The sequence below is a fragment of the Pogoniulus pusillus genome, chromosome 30 (genome assembly GCF_015220805.1).
Source record: "Pogoniulus pusillus isolate bPogPus1 chromosome 30, bPogPus1.pri, whole genome shotgun sequence".
Classification (NCBI taxonomy): Eukaryota; Metazoa; Chordata; class Aves; order Piciformes; family Lybiidae; genus Pogoniulus; species Pogoniulus pusillus.
This window is the reverse complement of record NC_087293.1, coordinates 4,530,775-4,554,894: the sequence shown is the minus strand read 5'-3', so window position 1 is coordinate 4,554,894 and position 24,120 is coordinate 4,530,775. Positions and strand designations below refer to the sequence as shown.

General features: G+C 45.1%; 1 protein-coding gene across 15 annotated transcripts in view; it reads left to right on the top strand.

Annotated features, from left to right (window-relative positions):
* The window catches only part of FBRSL1 (fibrosin like 1), a 585,865-nt gene that overhangs the window by 83,266 nt on the left and 478,479 nt on the right, over positions 1 to 24,120 (top strand). Inside the window, exon 1 of one of the 15 annotated variants that reach the window (XM_064168209.1) lies at positions 12,131 to 12,192. The exons of the other annotated variants lie outside the window; for them this stretch is intronic. Within the exon in view, the coding sequence (XP_064024279.1) occupies positions 12,148 to 12,192 (45 nt within the window). The 5' untranslated portion in view covers positions 12,131 to 12,147. Of the gene's footprint in view, positions 1 to 12,130; positions 12,193 to 24,120 lie in introns of those variants that run through there. 15 annotated transcript variants of the gene reach the window in all.

Sequence of the window (24,120 nt, the reverse complement as noted above, 5' to 3'; positions counted from 1 at the left end):
CCCTTTGCAGTGTATCGGGCTGAATTTTTGAACACATTTTTGTGGGTTGCCATACATACTGAAACTGGAGAGTGCTTTTCACATATTCAGTTACTTTTTGAGATTTCAAAGTTTTCTTTCTTCCCAGAGAGAGTGATTTCCCATTGGAACGGGCTGCCCAAGGAGGTGGTGGAGGCACCGTCCCTGGAGATCTTCAAGAAAAGCCTGGATGAGGCACTTAGTGCCATGGTCTGGTTGACTGGATAGGGCTGGGTGCTAGGTTGGCCTGGATGATCTTGGAGGTCTCTTCCAACCTGGTTGATTCTATGATTTTATGATTCTTGCTCTCAACCCTCTTGTATCAGTCTGTATTTGTGGGAGCCCTCTAAGCAAGCTTTAACTTTGTTGACACAATTAGTTGGTTCACAGTGTGACAGCAACTGTACTAGGGTCTGGTGGAATGCAGTTGGAGAGCATCCACAGATCCTCAAAGAAAACTATGACAGTGAGATGGTCAAAGAATCTTTTTTCTGCAGAGCCTGGCACTCTAGGGCTGCATGTGGCATGTGACAGTCTCAAACATTAGTTCACTTGCATGAGCATTCAGAACAGATGATTTAGTTATATTTATCTTGGTAGCATCCAGCTCTGTTCCGAACTGAGATGGTTGCTGTCACAGATGCTTAGTGAAGCTACTGGTGAAGTCCAGGAGACTTCACTTTAGGTGGTCAGAGATGGAGTTGAGCACAGTACACTCTATGCTTTCTTGCTCATTCCTTGCAAAATCCCAAGCACAGCAGAAAAAAATGATGAACTTTATATAGCTTCCTAAGAGAAAATGAAGTTTGTGTGTGTGTAAGCTGTGGGGTCCTTCGTGTGTGTGCACACAGCTTATGGTTCTTGTTAATAGCAATTGGTTTGTGAAATGTGCTTACTGGAACTGGCAAGTGTGTATTGGTGGCAAGGCAACACAATAGTCAAGGAGCTGAATGCAAGCAGCAGGCTACTAATGCACCCCTGCAGTATCCTTGTTTGTGCACTTTTAGTATCTCTGGACTCCTGTTAATTGCCTCTTGAGTTCAGCTGCTTGAAATATGAAGATCCTGATAGTAAATACCTGGCTGACTTGGTAGTTGTGTTGGTTAAATCAGTGTGAAGACTACAGTTACAGATCATGAACTGGTTGTAAAAGCTGACTGATGGTTAGGGGAGTGTTAAATGTGCCCCTAATCGTAGCAGTTTGATTTTGAGCATTTCTTCATGTGCAGCTGAAGACTGAAAAGTATCTGTGTAAATCACAACTGAAATGCAGGCAGTGAAGAGCTAAAGAGCAGGAAAAGAGAGCATAAGGATCAGGTGGGCTGTATTTCTGCCCAAAGTGAAGTTGCAGATCAGGGTTTTGTCCCCTCCACACTACTTCTGAGCTACTCTAGATCCTACCTTTCCTGAAAGCAAAAATTTGTTCCCCCCCACTTTCCCCTTAAATGGGAATCATAGTCCTGTCTCTTTGGCCTGAACTCACAACTGTGATTCCACAAAGTGCAAGATCAGACCAGTCTGGAAATTTAAGCTGTCAAGTTCAATTTAAAGAAAGAGGATTTTTATTTAGTTTGGTTTCTTCAAAAGTGAACATCAGGAAGACAAGCCAGTGGCATCTACCACATTGCTGCTATGTTGTGTTTGGGGTTAGAAAGCTCACTGTAATGCAGACACAGACTGGCATCTGTTTTGTTTCAGCTTTTAGTGGCTGAAAATCACCAAAAAGCAGCATGCTTTTGAAACCCAGTCAGATAATAGAGAGGGAAGGGAAAGGTTAGCCAAGCAGCCCACTCCACGTGGGACTGTTACCCCTACTAAAATGTCTCTGTGGGTGTCTTGGATGTTGGTAAGGAGCTTGCCTGTTGGTTTGGAGGAAAATTCTTTTGAACGTAGACAGTAATTTCATAATTAGCCTTTAAAATTACATGGTAGTGAAAACTTGGGAAACATTAAAGCATCTGGTTTGTATTTTAGCTATTCTCATCTTGATCCTTCCAGCTGCCCTCAGCAAGACGGGAGTGAAAAAGCTCATGTGCTTTGACTTAGTGTGAGGACTAGTTAGAAGGGTAAAGGTGATTATAAGCAGCTCCAGAACTGGCAACAAGCACGTCCACAACTAGCTTTTGAACATGTTCAAATGCTTCTTTTTAAACATGGATATTGTAAGCCAGCTCAGTTCCTAATTATAAGGCCACTTAAGCTCAAACCATTTTAAGTGTTTTTAGAGCTTGCCTACAGGAGACTGCACCTATTTATTATGCTATTCTAAAATCACTCCTTTAAGTAGGTGGAACCACATGGCTGGATCAAGCCTTACAATTATCCTCCACCTGTCAAGAATATCTGTGTCCAGCAGAAGCTACAGCCTGAAGCTGTGTAGATTGGAGCTGTTGGGGGCTTTGTGTCTGTCTCTGATACTTGACAAAAGGCTTCTTATCATACACATATATATATAAAGGATTTTCATCATTCCCACTGATAATGAGCCATGGATCAAAAAAAAATTCAGGCAAATCAATTTATCAGTCTTTAACTTTGTGTTGTAGAGAAGGAAGAACTCAATTGCTTATCTATAATAGGAGAGGTGTTTTAAAATTTGTATTGCATTAATATTTAGTCTAAACAGTGTTTAAGTTGTTTTCTGTCTCATTTCTTCTGCCTGGATGGCTGTTATTTTTAAAAGTCAGTTTGCTTTCCTGTAAAATTAAGTGTAAGGTGATGACTAACATCACAGCTTTACCCAGCAACTCACATTTGCATATTCCTAAGGTCTTCATTCAAGCAAACAAAAAAAGGCTAAGTAGGAAAAAAATGGTTTGGGAAATACATTTGGGAAAGATTGATAGGATCAGCAAATGTTGTCACCTGAATTGTCATTTTCCTATCAAATCCACCTGAGTTTCTTGCCCATTTTTGTTTGTGTCTGGGGCTGTGATTCTGTTTCTTTGGGTTTTTTTTGTTGGGTTTTTTTTTGTATGTTTGTTTGGTTTGTTCTTTTCCTCTTGGGAATGTCTGGAAAAAACTTGGTAGCCTGGATCTGCCCCAGCTTTAAAGGAAAGAATGTATTTGCTTCTTCCCTTCTGGAAGGAATGTTGCTTGCAGAGAACCCAGGCCTATTAAGTCCTTAGAATCACAGAATCAGCCAGGTTGGAAGAAACCTCCAAGATCATCCAGGCCAACCTAGCACCCAGCCCTAGCCAGTCAACCAGACCATGGCACTAAGTGCCTCATCCAGTCTTGTCTTCAACACCTCCAGGGATGGCAACTCCACCACCTCCCTGGGCAGCCCATTCCAATGCCAGTCACTCTCTGTGGCAACAGCTTCCTCCTAACATCCAGCCTAGACCTCTCCTGGCACAACTTGAGACTGTGTCCCCTTCTTCTGTTGCTGTTTGCCTGGCAGAAGAGACCAACCCCACCTGGCTACAACCTCCCTTCAGGTAGTTGTAGACAGCAATGAAGTCACCCCTGAGCCTTCTCTTTTCCAGGCTAAACACCCCCAGCTCCCTCAGTCTCTCCTCATAGGGTTTGTGCTCCAGGCCCCTCACCAGCTTTGTGGCCCTTCTCTGGACACGTTCCAGTACCTCAACATCTCCCTTGAATTGAGGGGCCCAGAACTGGACACAGTACCCAAGCTGTGGCCTGACCAGTGCTGAGTACAAGGGCAGAAAAACCTCTCTTGTCCTTGTTCTGGAATACTGAATGGAGTAGGCAGTTTCTGACACTTTTCCCTGGGTCTGCAATGACACAGACACGGTGCTTAGTCACAAGAGAGAGACAGAAGTGTTGAAAGTCAGCAGTGGGAGTCGAACCTTGGCATGCAGATCATGCCTGGGGTTTGTGGTGCCAGTGATGGGCATGTCCTGTGCCCAGGAACACAGCTGAAGGACTCTTTGTTGTTTTCAAATCGATTTTCTTTGCAGCTTTGTTGGGGGCCTGTGTTACCTGCTGAATGTGCACTGGAGTGCTCTGGGATTTGCCATATAGCTGGTCAGTAGTGCAAGGTGCAGCCAAGACAGCAGAAGATTGATGCAGAGTATGGCAAGCTGCTGAGCCTTGGTTGTGTTCAACACCTTGTTGAGAGAGCGTGAGATCTTAAAATTATCGATCTTGTCATCATGGTACTTCCCTGCCTCTTGTCACCTTTGTGCCCATTCTACTTGCAGGAGTGGTTTAAAGCCCTGAAACATTCAAGCTCTTGAAAGCATAACAGCAAAATCATGTGTTTGTGTCTGACAGTTGAGCATGACGAGGTTAGCGACACCTCCAGCCTGAATTTGTGTTCTTGCAGACCTACTGTATTCTCTCAACTCAGCCAGCACTTAAACCCCCCTCCATGCTTTGCCCAAAGCTCTTCTGTTTTGCTACCTGCTGAATTGATCCCTGGCCTCTGGGATGTTAGCCTGTTGAATTTATCTCAAGTGGGATATTTTCTGAGTGCTAACAATGTTTGAACCTCTCAAATCCACAAACTCCTTGAATGCTGTGTTCAGGGCAGAGTAATAGACGTACCTCATCTTCTACAGGGTGGTCTAGACTGTCATGGTGCTTTAGAAATAAACTTCATTCATAATTGCTCTTCATAACATCTCTGTTATTATCAGAGATATTTATTCACGACTGCTTTGATCCTACTTTCTTCAGCCTCGGCTGCAGTGCAAGGGGCACCATAAAACTCATGATTTGAAGCTCTGGAGGGGAGGGCTGAGAAGAGGCAAAGGGAAGTTCCTCTGCAAGTAACAAAAGAGAGCATGTGAGACTGATTTCTGCTGGGAAAAGGGCAAGGAAAGGGAATGGGAGAAAAGATAAAATATCTAAGAGTGCCTGTTTATTTAAACAAGCTTTGTTTTGGTTTGTTAAAAATAAAACAAAGTCCAGAAAGATTAGGTATGATAGAGGGAGTCTGAGGGTGTGATGAAGGGAATTGGAGGGTGAAAACAGCAGCAGAGGTGTGAGGATCTGACAGCCTAAGATGTGTTGGAATTGCTGTGCATCCAACCCAAGCCAGTGAGGTGAAAGATTCAAACTTACCCAGAGCCATTTAGCTGTTGTGGCAATATCTGATGCTTGCCTGGGAGAAAGGTTGAGGTTTTTTGGTGCATTCCCTGCCTCCTGGTCAGGCTGCCTCCTGATCCCAGTTCACATGTATGCCAGGGAAGGTAAACTCCTAAATAAGCTTGCAAATACAAACTGTACCCCAATTGCAATGGTGCACAGAGTGGGGGGAAAGAATCTCAGCCCAAACTGCTGGTATGAGGGGAAGCTTTATTCCAGGCATACCTCTAAAATGCATATTGCCAATGCATATTCCCAGAATTTTTAGAGAGCATGCCTTGAGCCAAGTTATGATGTTTGTCAGGTTTTTGTTGCCAGGGCCAAGCCACCCTCAGTGTTGATCAGCAAATAAAAGCGCCACATGACCCACACACTTGGCTAGCAGTGCTCCAGCCATCTTGTTAGCATTTCAAGTACAACTTGCATAGATTTCCCAAGCAAGCTCAGTAATTTTATGTTTGGAGAGTTTCAGCCAACTGGTCTTACTTCCAAGAGAAACAGTGTGCTCACCCACTTTAGCTTTAAAACAAAAGAGAGAGGAAAAGGCTTCGTATGGCTTGGGTTTAGTCTGTCTCATGGGGCTGCATAACTACCCTGCTGCAATGTCTTTTATGATAGAATAATGAATTTCAACTTATTTTCTTGAGTTCTTTTTAAAAAAAATTACTGAGGTGCTGGTCTCAGTGGAGAGGATTTCACTTAGTGATTGTCTTGGGGTGTTAGTAGTTGCCTGTTTGAGAAGCATTCAAAACAGGACAAACTGGAGACCAGTTTGGTGGAGACTTAGATGACAGCTGCAGTGCCATGGCTTTTGTACCCTCTGAGAGGGCTAGGCTGTCTTTACCATCTTTTACTCCAGCCCAGCTTTGGATTTGTGAGAAGGCTGGGAGGAATAAGAGGGTTGCTGGTAGAGTTCCCCAGTTTGAAAATGCAAAGTGGGAAGTGTATGCTTTTGCTGCGGCCTCTGGGGACGTCAATGAATGAACATCTGGTAAAAATTAACTATTACTTACTGCAATAAAATAGCAAAATGCAGGGTGGCTAACAGCCAGGGGATGGCTGATGATAGAGAGTGGATTACATTGTGTAAACTGCACAGAGGTCTCTCCTGCTGCCTTTACTTTGAGCCCATACCAGCGCTTACATAGAACCTATGCCTTATCTTGGGTTTGTCCCGGCCCCATTTGAACCAGCTCTCCTCTAAACTGTCAGGCATCTGCTTTTGGAAGTCCTAGCCAGGACTGTGAAGTGACCTGTGCCTGTGACAGATGTTTAATAAACACATGTGTTTTATTTAGCTGTTCAAATGGAGATGCCTTTTAGGAAGCTGATCTTTGTAAGAGGCATTTTCAGACAGTTGGGTCCCTGATTGTAAGAAGGGCCAAAGGTAAGTTTTAAATCTGGTTAAAACAGCCATCTGGTATTAAAATACCTTTCTTCTTAAACACTGCATCCTCAGCTGATGGAGACATTCAGTTTCTGGCGTACAGTTCGTATGTATGAACCTTCTTGATACTTCATTTTGTATCTTGGCCAACTTTGCTTCAAATCATGATGAGCCTCTATCTGTTTTGCTTGATTAAGTTAGCAATTCTGTTTACAATGCAGCAAAGTAAAATGTTAAGAAACCAGAAGGTCTCCTTTCTAAGGAACTTTACAACTTTCTAAAGAGCTTAATAAAGTAGTTTGGGTGAATTGACAATATTCTCTCTTAAAGCAAATTAGAAAAATTGTGTGTTCACTGCTGTCAGGTGTCAACAGTGACTTGATTAGTGCAAAGTATTCTTGTCTGGCTGATTGTTTGGAGCTGTCCCTAAAATCTTGACTTTGAATGTGGAGTTGTACATTAATGAGCTCAGGAAACATTTTTTGCCCTTGGTGATAGTCCAGCTCCAGATTTTGACTGCTGTTTGGAATTTGGAAAGTTGAAGGCTAAACAATTTGATTTGGATGTGTTGTCTTTGTGATGGAACAAGCACTCTGTGCTTAGATGTGGTTTTCACCAACGGGTTTTGCTTTCCCAGATGTTTTTAGAGATGGGATGCTATACTTTGGCCCAAGGCTGATAGAACACCACTGCCTCTTTGCCTGACTAGTGTCCAAACACTTCTAGCTCTGTCCCACTACCAGTCCAGAAGACTGGCATCTCAAGAAGGGTCATAGAAGTTCATACAAGCCTCTGTTTCACAATTGTTCTTTTAAAATACAATGGTACAAAGCTGTTTTGATGGCAAAAGCAAGCAACAAAAATGTGTCTATGGACAGTCTTTAAGCATTGAGCAACAGCTTTTGATGTCTCTTTCATTGACTTGTTTGACTGAACTGCAGAGAATTGTGCTTCGTTTTAAGCAAATATAGAGTAGTACAGAACATGAGGAGGTTCAGGTAGGAGAAGAGGCTATGAGGAGAGACTGAGGGAGCTGGGATTGTTTAGCCTGGAGAAGAGGAGGCTCAGGGCAGACCTCACTGCTGTCTACAACTACCTGAAGGGAGGCTGTAGCCAGGTGGGGTTGGTCTCTTCTGCCAGGCAAACAGCAACAGAAGAAGGGGACAAAGTCTCAAGTTGTGCCAGGGGAGGTCTAAGCTGGATGTTGTTAGGAAGTTGTTGTCAGAGAGAGTGATTGGCATTGGAATAGGCTGCCCAGGGAGGTGGTGGAGTCACCGTGCCTGGAGGTGTTGAAGCAAAGCCTGAATGAGGCACTTAGTGCCACGGTCTGGTTGACTGGCTAGGGCTGGGTGCTAGGTTGGCCTGGATGATCTTTGAGGTCTCTTCCAACCTGGTTGATTCTGTGATTCTATGATGAGATGTCTTCTTTGCATACAGTTACACAGTTGCCTGACTGGAGTCACATTTTGCAGACACAGGTGTAATTTCTCTAGCTGATGAGAATTATTTTGCTGGAAGCTATTACAACTGAGTGGTGGCCTTGGGTATTTGCCATATGATTCTGTGCTTATCGGAAGGACATCCTGGTTCCCACATGAGATTGAAATTCTTCTTCATATGAGCTATTTTATACACTGTCACAGCGCAAGCAAGGTTCATTTGCAGTCCTTAGTCACTGATGCACCTGAGCTGACTTCTGCAAACCCACCTGGGTAATTATTTGAAATGCTGTTTAAAGCCCCAAGTGTACAGTGTGCTTGCCAAATACAGGCAAAAGTATTTTCCCTGAAATGCACTTTTAGGTGCCCTGTCTGTGTCAATCTCTATTCATTTCTGGTCTTTCTCACTTTCCAGCTGATCTTTGACCAATTTAAATAAATTGACCTTTGGGTTTTTTGAGATAGGAAGGAATAAAGATGCGATTAAAATGTCATGAAATCTGCTGGCTTGACTCTAGAGATCTCTTCACCATGTTACCTTCCCTTTTATCTAAAACTCAGTTCTGGTGTGCTTTGATCTTCAAGGATTTTTAAAACATGCCTTTCTTTTTTTTTTCTTAATGTGTAAATGGCCACTAAAAGTTTACAGATTCACAGCATGTGTGCTTTGTAAGGCTGTCTCAAGACTGCTTTTGACGTGTGACAATATCCACCAAAAAAAGCCGTGAGTCCCTTGGCAAGGGACTTTGTGTGATGGTACTTGGCTCTTACACAGTGTGTTTTGTCTCTGGATATTGAGGGGGGGGGTGGTGGTGGTTAAGATTTGGTTGAATTATCCTCATTTTATAGATAGGGGGAGGGAATGGGAACTGAAAAATATTTAGGTATGAGTGCGGGGGACAGAGAAAAGGAATGATTTTCATTTCCAAAAGGGCTGGGAAATGGAGACACCACTGGCAAGGCAGCTACATTGCCTGAAAAGTCAGTCTTGTACTCTCCAGTGCTGCACTTGTCATCTCTCCTGGGCATGCAGGCCTCCAGCCCATGGGACAGATGATGTCTGGTCTTTGGTTCTCACATGAACATTTATCTTTATTTTGCAAAGGCTTTTAGTATCTCATGAAGACATGCTTATTGTGCCTTAAAATCCAATTTCCCCTTGCATGATTTGCAGCCTCTGGAGGACTTCTAGTATCTCAGTTGAAACCAAAGCCTGGTCTCTCTGTTTGACTCTGGCAGGCATTAGTGAGGCTAAACAAAGAGAAAAACCAAATCTGTTGAGCTTTTCTATGTATTTGTCCAACAGCCTTATTTGGGTTCTGGTGGAACAGGAGTATGGTGTAAGACTGCAGTGAATGCAGTACAAGGGGTGTTGGAGGGGAAACAGGAGGAAGGATATTATCCTTCTGATGGAGCATTTAACTGTGCATCCCAGTAGCTGAAAATTTCCATGTGCTTAACTAATTTGTTGTAAAACAAGGATAGCTGACAGCAATATTATAAAGGACCTAAACTGGAAATGGTCATGCAAATTACTTGGCACCTTTCAGTGACCAACAAAGCCGTTACTTTCCTTGGAGAATATTGAGAGGAGCATTAATTAAATCAATAGGAATGGACAGGAAAATGAGTAGTAGATAAGCAGCTGTTCACAGAGAGAGGGGAAAATTAAAATTCAAGCAGGGCACAAAATTTGTGGGGAAGGAGAAGATCCTTTAAATACTTGGATAGCGGCATCCAGAAGGGAGACACAACCACCCCTCCTCCCCCTCCATCTTCCCAAATCTTCCCAGAAGTCTCTGGAACAATCTAGAGATTGGGGAAGTGAACATTGATCTTGGTGACCCTTCTCTGCTAATGTCTTCCCTCTGTCACCTCCCAAGAACTGGCACAGCTTCCCTGCACCAGCAGGCATGTCTATCCTGCCATCTGTACTGCATGCAAAGAGGCAAAGGTGCCAAATTTCAGCCAGGGTCTGGCGAGAGACTTGTTCTGTTTGGGGTGGGAGACTGAGCAGAAATGGAGCTCCTCCCCAGCATGCTTCTCTGTACGTGGTGCTGCCTGCTTTTCTGGACTGTGCCTGGGTAATGTGGGGAGACGAAGGTTCGCATAGCTCAGAGCTGCTGCATGAGGAGAGTGTCTGCCCCTCAAATTGAGCCAGGCAGAGAAGGAGATTCAAACGGTGAGGAGGCAGCAAGGAGAGTTATGGCCCCAATAGGTTCTTCTTTTGCTCCTCTCTCCCTGCTAGTAGTTGGCTCAGTTGTTTTTTTTTTTCCCAGTGCACAGCTCAGAGATGCTATAAACTGCAATCAAATTTCAGCTTGCCAAATGCAAATGAAAATGTCAGAACACTTCTCAAATCCTTTTTAAGAACTAGAAAACTTCTAAGGCACTTTTCCCCCAGTATTGTCTCCACTTTATTCTTTCTTCTTTGTGATTAACGTAGTGACCCTGTGCATAGATTAAAAAAAAAGGGAAGGTTGTGTTCATAATGTGCCGGGTCACACAGAGGTACTTATTGCTGGCACATTCGTACCAGCTCCTGGTTTGCATGTTGGAATATTGTCATGCTGGCTTCCAGATTCATGAGCGAAGGCAAGCTAGGGTTTTGTGTTGGACAGAAATCAAAGAATCTGGAAATGTAGCCAGTGACTGTGGAATAAAAGCAATTACCACATGCAGCAGTATGTAAATGTGTTTATTAGGAGTGTCTACGTCCCTCGTTAGCATGTATCTTGGTGCCACAGTGTCGGTGGTCTTGTGGAACATAATAGTGGTGGGTTTCCCATTTTGAAAAGATTCATCCTAAATAACTTCCCCTGCAAATTAATTCTCTTGGCCTCCCTTCAGACATACTATTATCTTCTTTTCTTACCAGCCCTTTAGTGATGTGGCTGACCTTAGTTTTCATATCCCTGCAAACCAGATCAACTACTTCCTGAAAAATATTTGACCAAGGGAAAATGCAGGGCAGGGCAGATTTCTGACACGTTCTGCTCTCTGCTCACAAGCTAGGTGGTGATGGGACAGCAGAACCTTGTGGAATAGCCTCAGATGCAGCTGCAGCAGTAGGAATTATCAGGACATTATCTTTTGGATATCTTTCAGAGCTGCCTCTCTCTATGTTTAGAAGCCAAACACCTTCTACCCCCTTATAAAACCAAACAGAAACAAGATGATGTGTATGTTTTGGGCACGGGAGGAAGGTTTGCTAAACCCAGCTAACTGACAGCTGGTTGAGGGCTCAGGTGGTGTGGTGCAGGGGTGCTCTATAGAAACCTTTGCTGAAGTACCGGGAGAGCTTTTGTTTTCGTCTTTACCTTGAACCACATCTGTGCAACATCTGTTGTTTTAAAAGCACATACCTGTCATTAAGTAGACATAATTAAACTTAATTTAATCTGAAACTCTGTTTCATTTCTTGTAAGGACTGCACAGGCTGGTTTTCTCTTCTGTGGGGAAACTTTGTTTCAGATTATGCTTAGAGCAAGCACGTCTTAAAAAGTAAGAAGCAGCAGCGCTTTTGGCATTGAAAAGGGTGAACATGTCTGATGAAAACACTTCCCACTGATAACATGTTTCTTGCAGGAAAGATTTCTTCACCTCACAGAGTTTGTCTGATCCAGCCAAGCGTCTCGTTCGTGTAGCGATACTTTAAAGGGAGTATTTGTCTTGTGTTTGCTGTAAGAGCCATGTAAGGTGAGGAGCGCAGGTCAGCCTCTCTGTGCCTGTCTGCTGTGTCCACTGCTGAGATGCAGATGTAGTGCGGTGTCTGCTGAACTCGGCGCCATTCCAAATTGTGAAAGCCATCCTGAAGGCTGTAAACAGGACAGCAGTGAGCTGAAGCCAGGATGGCTCTGGGAGAAAGGAGAAAGTAAATAAAAAGCACAGACTGCAGCTCAGGATGTAAAAATCCCTTCCTTCCTGTAAGCAGCGGCGCAGGGACAGGGATCGGGCGGCGGCCGGTGCTCACCCACTGGTGACTTTCCCAGCAGCTGTCATAATGTTATTCTTTTCAGCAGCCTCTCTTGTTTTTGTTAAGAAATTATTTCAAACATCTCAGCTCTGATCCTGTGAGAAGGAATTAAAAGTTTTGGCAGCTGGGCTTTATCCACTGCTCCCTTTCCTCCCCCTACAAAAACCCCACTCCTGATGGAGCTTTGACCTTAATTACTGTCTGCAGCTTCTGTGGGCACTGGATAGGGTACCGGGCAGCCAGGGGCCTGAGTGACACCTGGGTGAGTGGAAATGGCAGTGCTCTATGGTGAAGCAGCCGTAATGGACTTCCCTGATGTGAGTGAGGCAGCCCTTAATGTAAGCCGAAGGCTTGTTCTTGCTGTGGGATGTGGTTCAGCAGCCGGAGTGGGTTGTTGTGGGGTCTTGTGCTGGGGATATGCTAGCACCACGTTGGGCGCTGTGGAAGGGGGGGAGAGAGTTCACTGTCCCTTGTCTCTCCCTGTCCCTTTAAGCTATTTTTGGAATAAGGAGAGAGTTGTGGAAAGGCCCTGGAGGCTGTCTCGCTCCATGCTTTCCTCAGCGTTTGTGTCCCGTGGTGGGAGGCCGCGCTGGTGCCGCAGTTAGCTCGGCCATGACACGCAGTAGCAGCACCAGCGTGTTTCACATGGGTGGAAGAGCCAGAGCTGAATGCTTCTAGCTGATCCGAGCCTAGCAGGCACTGCTGCGCGGAGAGCACCTGAGGTCCCCTGCCTGAGCAGACCTCTCCCAGCCCTTTCCCCACAGCTCTGCCTTGAGTTCAGGCTGGGGAAGGAAGCTGAGCTCCAGCCCTTTCTTCATCTCTGCGCCTCCGCAGCGCTGCCTGCCTCAGCTCTAGTCCCATCCTCAGCGCAGAGGTGTGGCTTCGGCAGCTCCCTCTCCTCAGGGGCCCTGCTGCCAGCTGCCGTCTCAGGGCCGCTTTGTCCTGGCGGTGCTGTGGGTCTGGGCTCCGTACGTGCTGGCGGGGCTGTGCTGAGCCTGTGGCGAGGGGAGCAGCGAGAGGTGAGGCTGAGCCGCGGCGGGGATGAAATACGGAGCTTGTGAGGAAAAGCTCTCAGGCTCTGCAGATGGAGACGGCAGGTGGAGGCAGGAGTGTGAAGTGAAGGCCTCGAACCGGCCAGGCAGACAAACTGCCACAGAGCTGCCAGAAAAACAGAGCCATGACAGGCTGAGGGAAGAAGAGGAGGCTCTGGGGAGACCTCCAGTACCTGAAGAGGGCCTGCAAGAAGGATGGAGAGAGACTGTTTACAAAGGCCTGTGATGACAGGACAAGGGCCAGCGGCTTCCAACTAGAGAAGAGTAGATTTAGATTGGATTTTAGAGTAGGTTCTTTACTATGAGGGTGGTGGAACACTGGCAGAGGTTGCCTGGGGAGGTGGTTGAGGCCCCATCTCTGGAGATACTCAAGGTAAGGCTTGACAGGGCTCTGGGCAGCCTGGTCTAGTCGAGGATGCCCCTGCTGACTGCAGAGGGGATTGGGCCTTTGGAGGTCCCTTCCAGCCCAGACTATTCTGTGATTCAGTGCCCCTCACAGGGGCTCAGTTTGTGTGTGGGTTGGTGGAGTCCTGTGTGGGTTTGCTCTGCAAAACGGAGCAGGTTTTGAACCGTTTCTGTCAGACCTGCAGCAGCTGTCTGTGAACTCCAGACCAAGGGTGCTCAGAAAGCGTGGATGAAAACAAAAGCATGCTAAGGACCCTCAAGTCAGCCTGGGCAAAGAGGAAAAAAGTAGACAAGGGCAAAGAATCACCACCAGGAGAAGGGAGGGTCTCTTGTTTCACTTGGAGTGCTTCTGCAACATGCAGGACCAACATTTCTGCAGCAGCTGGGGATCATTGGTCTCTGGAGACCTTTTTAATTTTACTTTTCCTCTCTAGTTAATTTCACACAACAGGAGGTGCCCTGACTTGGTCATGGCTGGTTTGCAAATCCCTGCCCAGCCTTACCCTGGTCAGGAGGCTTGTGGATTGTTCTGCTTCCAGGACTGCTTGCTCGGGGCCTCGGTTTGACTCCAGTCCACCTGCTTGTTATTCATAGTGGCAAAAAACCTTCTCTGCACTTTTGCCTGAAGTTAGGCTGTGATTTTTCTCATTTTCAGAGTAATATGCCTCTCTTCTGATATAATTTAGACAGGGAAATGTAATCAATCAATCAGCATAGTAATTGCCTGTTTAGCACTGACGACAGTTGAGAGATTGCCTTGCATTTAACAAGTCCTCTCTGGTGGAGGCAAAGCTCAGAGGTCAGCACCCTCTGACTCCAGGGATCTGCTCCCTGGGGGACTTGTGGCTCTCTTTGGGGGCATTCAAGGAGGAGAGCAGTGCTGTTTAACTTGTATTGCTTGTCACACTGGTGCAGTGTCTTTGAGAAGAATGGCAGTGGTGGGACTGTGGGGTTATGGCTGGCTGCTTGGCTAGCATGTCATCATAAGCAGTATTTTCAGGAGACATCATAGTGGGTTCATGGTGTCTTAGGTCACTGATGCCTTAGGTTATGTGGAGATTAGAAGCTGGTATTTGCTCATCTTTGGCAAAGTAGCATGGGGATGTCATCCAGAGTTTCAGCTGATAGGAAACATGTTTTGTGTATGTCTCTGAAGAGGATGATTGGTGGATTGAAACAAGGGAAAGGACAGCTTGTAGGGCACACAGAAGTCAAGTAGTAATGTCTTCTGGTAAGCAGACTGTGAAGGTGAAGATTATTCCAGTTACAGTTAAACCTCCTGTGAGATTGTTTCCAAAGTAATCGAGTTTACTTTGTCAGGTGGCAAGACCCTAATGGGTTTCGGTGAACCTGCTTTTCTTGACCATCTGCATAACATCTCTCTGTCTGGCAGATGTTTACTGCACTGTTCCAAAGTCCCTTTTCAAAAAGCAGTAATCCAGATAAATGACAGCTCCTGTGGAGAAGCAATTTTACATCATTGGTCAGTGAACCACATAGTTCTGCTTCTATAAAACCACTACTTCTGCTAGTTGCAATGCTTGAAACATGTTAAAAATGTACGACTTTGTCCCTTCCCCCCTCTCTTCCCTTGACAGCTGCTGTGTGGTGATCCCAGACAGTTAAGAATGCCATTACCAGCAGGAGCTGGCTAGTTGTGTTCAGCAACCAAAAAACCCTTCATACATTTCCCCAACAATTTGATTTCAGAACTTCTTCCAACAACAAAGTTATAGTAAGATATGGAACCAATGAGTTCTGCTTGAACTCATGGCAGAAAAATAAAATAATGAAAGGGTCAGTAAGTGGCATTAAAATGTACAATCTGACAAGTTTGGGGATAGAGAACATCAGTGGATTTGAGCACACGGGAAATCTGAGCTGCAGTCCAGATGCCTTCAGTTGACTGTGTCCAATTAAACCAGGGGCATGCCTCGTTGGTAAGCAGTTCTCAGCAGTACTGGTATGGGCAGTTCTGTGTTTCTCATTCCCACACACGTGCTGTACTGTACCAGCATAAGGTTCCTAAGATGGTTGTTCTCTTCCATACCAGTGAAAGCTGTCTGGTTCCCTTTCTCTTCACCAGTTTAGGCAATTGGTTAATCCTTGGTTGTCAGAGAGCTGTTCTGTGAAACCTTGAGGCGGGTTGTGCCGACACAAGATAGTCTCCTCCCCTTCGATTCTTCTATTTTCCATTTACATGTGAAATGAGGGTGTTAATTCCTTCTGCCATTCTCCGTTTCCTGATCTGAATGGATGTTGAAATAGTTGTGCTGCCGCAACTTGCAGCAGGGCATGAGGCAGGGCATGGGGTGGGCAGCAGAGGAAAGGGAGAGCATGACAGGAACTGCTGTAAGCCGCTGTTACTGCCAAGCATCATTGAACCACAGTCTAAGTGCTACTGAAAGATTCAATAAATATTCAGCAGCAGAAATCTGTGAATTAAATTGTGAAATTTGCCCATTGTGAATTAAATGAAAAATAAATCAGTTAATGCAGATTTGGGCATCCAGTAGGAGACTGTTGCTTCCTACAGAATTGCTCTTAACAATTGAATCTTCTTCTGCTTGTTGTTCAGGCTTCCAGTGGAAGTTTGCTATTTGCTTTCTGAAACCTGTATAAAGTCCTTTGACTATTTAACACCTTAATTAAAAACAAACAAACAAAGAATCCCCAAACAGCCCCCCAAACAAAAGCAAACGAACAAAAACAAACCACAAAAAGGGAGATATTTCCATTGCAGTCTAAAGAGAGGAACTAAGCACATCTTAAGCTATTGCATATCACTTAAAGCAGCAGATCAGGGTTTGCTGTGGGTCTTTGCATGTTGTTACGGTCATTGTAGAGGTTTTCGAGGGGAATGTATAGTTATTAGGTGGTGTACAGAAATGAAGACAACAGATGGCTCTAGAAATTACAGTGAAATGCTGCATCTAAACCAGCCAAGAAGAAAAGGATAAACCTTGTTAGGCCCCTTTTCCTCAAAACTCTTTAGAACCCTGGATTACATAAGCAACGATTCGCCAGGTTTCCTGCCTTGCTGGCTGCTACTCTGATCAGCTGGGGCACTTGCTCTCTCCTGCCCGACTCAAAAGGCTCTCCACGAACAGCAGATTGCAAAGCAGGTGCTATGTGACTCTCGCTCTCTAGCAAGGTGCTAGAGTGCGCTTGCTTGTGTTTTGCAGCAGTAGCTCATCTGTGTTGTAATTTAAGTAGGTTTCTTGTTCTCTGAGAAGGTTTAAAACACCTCCAAAAAAATCAAAACCCCACCCTGTGTCTTTCTCAATGCAATTTTCACTCCTGTGAGGTAGTTGGCACCACATTGCATTGCACCAGGGAGCCATGAACTGCCAGGAGGCTGGCAGGTATTTTTAGCATAGCCTGTTTGGCAAGGAAAAGGAGAAGTGTCCCTCTTTTCCCCCGGCAGGAACAAGGACTGCAGGCTATGGTGTAGCTGTATGGTTCTCGACTGACTTGAGGTAACTGGTTGACTTCACCTATAGTTGTAAAGATATGTTTAATGCTTGGGTGCTACAGTTGCCACAGCTGCTTTAGCTTTTGCCTTTCCCTGTCTGTCTCTCCCTATTTTTTCCTCCCTTTGTCTCAAATTAGCGCCACAATTAAAGTGTGAAGCCTGCTGGCAGCTAACTAGTAATTACTGTACAATGAAAGAGAGGAACATCTGTCAAAGCTAGGACAAGATAACAGCTGTAATTGATTGCCACATCATGCAGCTTGACCACCAGCAGATGGCTGGGGGCAGTTCTTAATAACCGATCACAGCAGTGGTCCCAGGGATTCGGTGTGAGTCCTCCGAGGTGACTGTCTGTGAATTACACCTGTTCAGAAGCAGCCACGTAAGGTTCCATCCTTTTGCTTCCTTGGATTTGACTGAGTTGTAAATCGACCTCAGCTGCGAAGCCGCAGCGCAGAGCAGCATCCACCGCGGCTCTCGCTAGGCAGGGAGGAGCAGGGCAGAGCGAGCTTGGCGCCGGAGCTGCGAGCCCTGGCTCGGTGGCAGTTGGCAGCGCTTGGCGTTCTGCAGCACAGGAAGCGCCTCCAGTCACTGAAGCTCTTGAGAAGAAGCACCGAATCGAGTTCAAATTAACTCCAAAACAGAGGGATCCCTTCAGAGGCAAGCTTTTAAAAAGCAAATGAAGGAGGGAGCCATTTACTGCAGAACACGAGACTCCTGCATCAGAATGAAATAGCTGAGTACTTGCCCTGTGATTGTAGGTTGTCCCCCGCTCCCCCAATTCACAGCTCCTGCTCTCATCTTCTGTATTGTGTCTCTCAGTAGCAGAGTTGACAGGAAAAGGTCTGAGTTTATTACAGCATCACGATTCATAAAACCTGCAGACTAAGACTAAGCGAGGAGCTGTCATTGTTCCCACTACAATGCTGGCCCTCTGTTTGACTGCATTGTTAGAGCATGTTTGTGGCACATTCTCTGCTGTGCCAGAAATGCTGCTGAAGAGGTAGAAAATGAATAATCTGGAGAGAGGGTTATAACTTTTATTACACATAATGGCACTTGCTTTGTGGTAATGATGAGATAAGGCCTGAGGAATCAGATCTGTCCATGTATACATAGGGCACAGTTGACTTTTTCCTAATGCCTTCAAACTCGAAAGAGTAAGTGTGAGAGAGAAGGGTTGGGGGAGTCGTCTGTTGTTTTCCACGAGAAAGCAGAATGTCTCAATGTAAATTAATTGCAGACACTGGATACGAATCCCAAACTCTATAGAGAGCCTGAATAGCTGCTGCCATTCAGCTCTCCTGGTGTTCAGTCGCAGGGTTAATTGCTAAACAATTAGTGCTGCATTTCAAAGGCAATAAGACAAATTAGCTCAGGTATCCTGAGCAGTTTCACCTTGCATGCTATCCTCCTCCCATCCTTGCAGTGACTCAGTTGGACAGAGCTTCCTGGGTTATTGTGTAAAACAGCAGCTTGTTTTAAACAGTGCAATCTGTCATTAATTCAGCTAATAAATCACAGCATAAGAACAAGAGTCTTGCAAGATTAACATCTACAATCAATTGGGAATTACAACATTGGCTTTCATAGGCAAAGCTGATCGTTAAGTCATGGAAAATTTATTACCTTACAGATCTGCTTATAAAAAGTGTTGACTTGAAGCCTTTATAGATTGTACTTAATGTTATCAGACATCCACAGTTTTTTGATGAAAGGTTAAATAACTACAGTTGTTGTGCTCTGCTTTGTCACTGAATTACAAAAAGCAATGAGCAACTTTCTGAGGTAGACTGAAATATTTGTGGACTGATTCTCTGCAAGCTTTGTGAATCACAATCCTGTTAGCGTGACAAAACCTGTGTTAAATGTCAGAGGAGGCCAAAAAACATCTCAAGTGTTAGAATGAATGTTCAGACCGATTTTGTTTTGCTGGTGCAATGTGATGTGAGATGTGTATTTTTGATTTGCCTGAAATGGGAGGATTGTCAAGGCTTTCATATCCCATAATAAGAAAAGAAAACCTGTGGTAGTCTCCTGCTAAGAATGACATTAGATATCTGGAAAAATAAAACACAGTCCAAAGAATGTATGGTCCAGTAAGTCCTGGATCTGTTCTGATAGTTTGGGTTTACTCCATCCCCAAAGTGAAGCACCTGCTTAAATAAGAAGAGAGGTCCTGCACCTGAAGTATCATTGCAAACTCTGTTCAAAATAACTCAGAAGTACAAGGATAGTATGCATATGATTTTAGAGTTCTGTGATGTGGAGAAGTCTTATGGAGCAAAGCTGGAGATGGGTAGATTCAGACTGGATGTGAGGAGGTAGTTCTTCAGCATGAGAGTGATGAGAGCCTGGAATGGATTGCCCAGGAAGGTGATTGAGGCCTCATCCCTGGAGGCGTTTAAAGCCAGGCTGGATGGGTCTCTGGCCAGCCTAATCGAGGGTAGAGTGTCCCAGGGCAGAGTGGCTGGAACTAGATGATCCTTGTGGTCCCGTCCAACCCTGACTGATTCTTACATTTAATTGGAAGTGTTTGTGGATATTCCAGTGGCAGCTCACCCTGAATGAAACTGAACAGCTGAATCCTGGAGATAACTGACAAAGTTTCTGGTGCGCACTCTCTCTCTCTCTCTCTCTCTCTCTCTCTCTCTCTCTCTCTCTCTCTCTCTTTTTTTTTTTTTTTTCCTAGCTGGATTTTTAATAGTAGCAGCAAATTTTAAAAAATGCCCTGATGTACAGAGATGGCCTTGGGAAATGGTAACCTGTAACTGAGCACCTAGCACTGCTTAGGTGTACAGGAGTCATTTCCTGCCTTGTGGATTGGGGGCTTCTCTGGGCTGCAGTGTTTATGAAATACAGGAGAACAGATAGCTAAAGGATCCTAAGCCAAGTGTTGGTGCTTCTCTTAACCTGATTTGAGAAGGCTCTTGCTGGTGTCTCTTGCTGTATAATCACCCTGATTTTAATAACAGAAGGGCTACAGATTAAGCTGGAGGCTGGTGCAAAGGCAGCAGTCACTGAATTAGATACTCAGCATTTTAGGTGCAGGACCTGGAGCCCAGCTGGGTGGAGGCTGAGGGCAGAAGAGGTGATGTCAGCATCTGGGGCGCGTGCCAGTTTGGTGCCATTCATGCTGTGTGCCAGCCTCACAGCCCTGCTGGCAGTGGTCTCCGGAGAGAGTGGAAGAAAATTAAGAAATAGAGGGGGAGAGGGCAGAGGATGTGGGAGAATAGCTCTGAAAAAAAAAAGGAGGAGATGAGAGAGCAAATACAGGAATCAATAAATGAAGAAGAGCCTTTATGTTGTGTGGACAGGGTACGGTACCAGCTGGGGCTACCTGAAGCCATTACACAGCTTCAGAAATCAATCCCCTGTCCCTTCATCCCTGTGCCTTGTTGGTGGCACCTCAGGGTTAGTGTCCTTTGCATTTATATGCATTCCAGAGTGGTGGAGACAGCAGCAGCCAGCACACTTGACATGGAGAGCCCCTTTGTGCTCCTGACTCCTGTGTGAGCAGCAGGTCAGCCAGTGAGCAGAGTTTGAATAAGCAGCCCTTGTGTCTTCATATGTCTCTCTGATCCCTTGAACAAAACCAGCATACGAAAGGCAGTAAGGCAATGTGAAGGCCTCCTAAATGTCACCGTAATGTCAGCAGCAGTGGGAGCAGAGCAGCCTCCAAAGAGCAGAAAGCTTTGTAATATTTATAGAAACAGAATTTGTTAAAAATACATTTGCCTGTTACAGTTCAACCTTTTGGAGTCTTCACTCCTTTCAACTCTGGGAGTGGGTGTTGAATTGAGAGTCTCTGCATGCTTTTCAGGTTGGGTTTAAGTTGTCACAGTCAGTCTGCGATCCTAGATAGAAATCTGAGAGTTTGGTAATTTTATAGACCAGGCATGGTCCTACCAAGAGAGCTCAAAGCCTTGTCAAACAAGCCTTCACTGTCTTCCTTCATGTAACACTGAAGGGCCTCAGAACCGGTTTTGTATTTGCAAAACACAGGTAAATGTGGTGCAGAGCAGATGGTGACTTGTCTCCTACCATGTAATGAGCCAATGGAAATACATGGGATACCTGGCATCCTGTCCCTGGAAAACCCTGTTTTGTCTCTTGATAGCTCGGACTCTGGAGCTGACTGCCGAGAACAAAGCAAACCTGTTTGCTTGATTTTTGCAGAGCCTGCTGCCTTTAGCTGCACTAGCATCGTGATATGTCTTGTCACCATGATCACAGGCACACAATGCTCTTACAGAATAACAAAACGGACCTGGAAAAACACCAGGAAATGGAGCAAGAGAATGCTGTGGAGTTATTGTAGATAAACCTGTCTCCTGCCCCATGTTGCACAGGAATCTCAGCGATGGCTCTGCTCTCCCACACTGTTAGTCATGCAGCAGTGGTGGCTGGCAGCAGGCTGGCAGTGTCCCTGGCCCAAATGGTCCTGGCACAGCCTCAGCCTGTTCAAACATCTGGGAGATCTGCTGCATGTGTTGCAGGGAGCAGTTTTTGCTGTTAGCGCTGTTGAAAGCACTGCCACTTAAGGCATCACCCTGGCTCCTCACTCAGACTGTTCACCTCAAGTCATGGGTGTCTGTGCAACAAGAAAAATTATTTCCCTTACCGAGAAGGAATTACTCTTTCTCTTCTTGGTTGTTTCTTTTTTTCCCTTGCTCTTGATTTCTTTTCTTGCCCTATCCAGCTTAGGGGAGCACCCTTTTAACATCACTAGTCAGCACCACATCTGTGGCAAATTACTGCCTTTAAAAATGAAGTGTATTCCTCTGTTTTCCCTCTTCCTTCCCCAATTCCAGCTCTTCATTACTTAAATTCCTGATGATTCTGGCAGGCAGGTGGCTGGAAGATACGTTCATTTCTGTTTTCCATCTTGATGCTACAGAAACTTGGACTTACTGTTCCCATTTACTTGCTGTTCCCATTGACCAGAGCCTTGTTTCAGTGAGGTGGAAAAAATACCTCCACTCCTAAGTCTATGTTACTTAGGTTAATGAAGCAGCCACCACGTTTTAGAGCACAGTGTAAGACTCGGTATGATACATTCCATTGGGGGAACAGGAAATCACTCTTTTATTCTGTGTGTTTGACATTATGCAACATTTCCTGGTACCAGATTTGCTGCTGTGTTGCCTGCCTCTCACTGATGTCTTCTCATGTGCAGCAACATGCTGGTAGATCAACATACTTACTGCCCCTACTTGCTCAAACCATATGTTTTACAAAGGCACTTTTTCCTCTCTCCTCACTGCTGTAAACAGGAAAGGTCCAGCAGAACATGTAAGAGCTCCTGCTGCATATTAAAGTCATTGCAAAAGTCACCATTTTAATATTGCGAATTGAAAACGTTCAGAGCAGAGATGCAGAACTGAACCCCCTCTTATCACAGCAGGCAAGCCCCAAATCTAGGGTAAGGCAGCTGGCCAAGGGTGGCAACCACACCAGCTATCCTGAGTCCTGGTTAAATCTGCTGTTGTTTGGGGGTTGGCATAGTATTGTCTTTACACTCCTGCCCCCTCTCACCATCAGCACTCAGACAGGAGCTGAAAAGCCAGCCGAGTGAGCGTGGCTTTGTTTTACTTGCTTGGGATGGCTGCAGAGTGAGTGGATGAAGCAGTGCTTAGTGAATTAATGGTGTTTCTCAGCAGTTAGTGGGCACTTTGATTACAGTGTTTTTTTTTAATGACCACCTGACTGCAGGTGGTGAAGGATGGCTTTAAAATGTCTTTTAAAATGACTTTCAGACTCCATAGAGAAAAATAACATTGAACTTTTTCCTCCTCCAACAGCTCTAGCAATGCTGTGTTACCTACTTGTGGCATATAGAAACGTGCATATAGAAGTATTTGTGGATGTGTCTCTTATCAGTCACTTCTTGCACGTTTTTCCCTGTGGGCAATTAAATTACTCTGGAGGGAGGAGGAGGAGGAAGATTAGCAAAACGAGTGTTTATCCATCTTAATTAGTGCTCTGTTGACAGAAATAATTTTGAGTATTTGCTGCACAGTAGTTACTGTTCATGTAAATCTTTTTTTTTTCACTTGAATTGACATGTTTATTTCTTGCTCTGTGTTACTGGTGCGACTTAGCACAGCTGGTTACTGACTTCTCTTCAGAACCTAAAACGTGGTGAATTTTTTGGTCAGTCACTTGCCCTCCATTTGCCTGCAGGAGTTCTCATAAGCAGTACTTATGGTACAGACTGTGGTGGTTCAAAGTAGGGGAGCTGAGCTCTGAGGTCACCAGGTTTTGGAGCGCCACCAGTAGAGGTTTGGAGCTGTAATGCAGCCCTTGGTAACAACTATGGTGTGATTGTGCCCAGGATGGCTGCAAGGAGGCTTCAAAGAAGGAGGTGACAGGACATGTTGTCTGTATAACTAAACAAGGACCCATTTTGTGTTGAAGCCTCAACCATGTGTGTTATGAGAATGCAGAAAATAAATGATGGGCAGAAGGGCTTGAATGGCAGTTCCTGTTCTCACTCTTAGTAGAGTATCTAATGGGGTTTGAAGGGATTTGTGGACTTGTTTGAACCTCGTACTGTGTAGAAAAGAACACAATACAGCTCCTGTGCTCACAACTTTCCGGAGGAGGCGCTCACAAACTGCAATGGAGCTTGGCAGGGGACTGACAATATTCTTCCTCAAGACTGACGTGCGTTAAGCTATGGTATGCACTCATGTCCAGTGCTCAGCTTGCAGGTGCTCATGTGTATCTCCCCATCACAAGCCAGTAAGAGGGTTCAGTGTACAAAACCTCTGCAAAAGCTCTTGTGTGGCATCATAGGAGTGTACAGTTGTGAAGCAAAGAAAATGGAAATTCATAACATGATGTAATGTTAATATGTGCAGAGGCAATTTTCTCCACATGCCTGGGAGAAAAGGTGTCCATGTAATGTCATCCTGGATTTAAATTGTCTTGGTCACAAGTGGTTGGTTTAATCTCAGGGCTTTAATTTCTTCTTTCTCTACATTGAAAATAACACATAGCTATGGAGGCTGAAGATTGCCGCCACTAATGTTTGCAGAGTGCCTTGTAATCCTCACATGGGGGACACTACAATAGATGGGCTTTCAGGCTTTGTGGTTTTGCACTAACGACTTCCTAGGACAACCCCAGCCTAGCCTGTCCTGTGCTCTCCCTTCTCCCCGCTCTCCACCCTGGGTTTCTAAAGAAGGGTGGCAGGGCCATTTCAAATTTGAACAGAACTTTTCAAATCTAGTGTGAAAACCCGCCTGCCTCTGTGGTTTAATGACTCTTTGGGTAATGTCCCTTTAAAGCAGCAGCTGCTGCCAAGG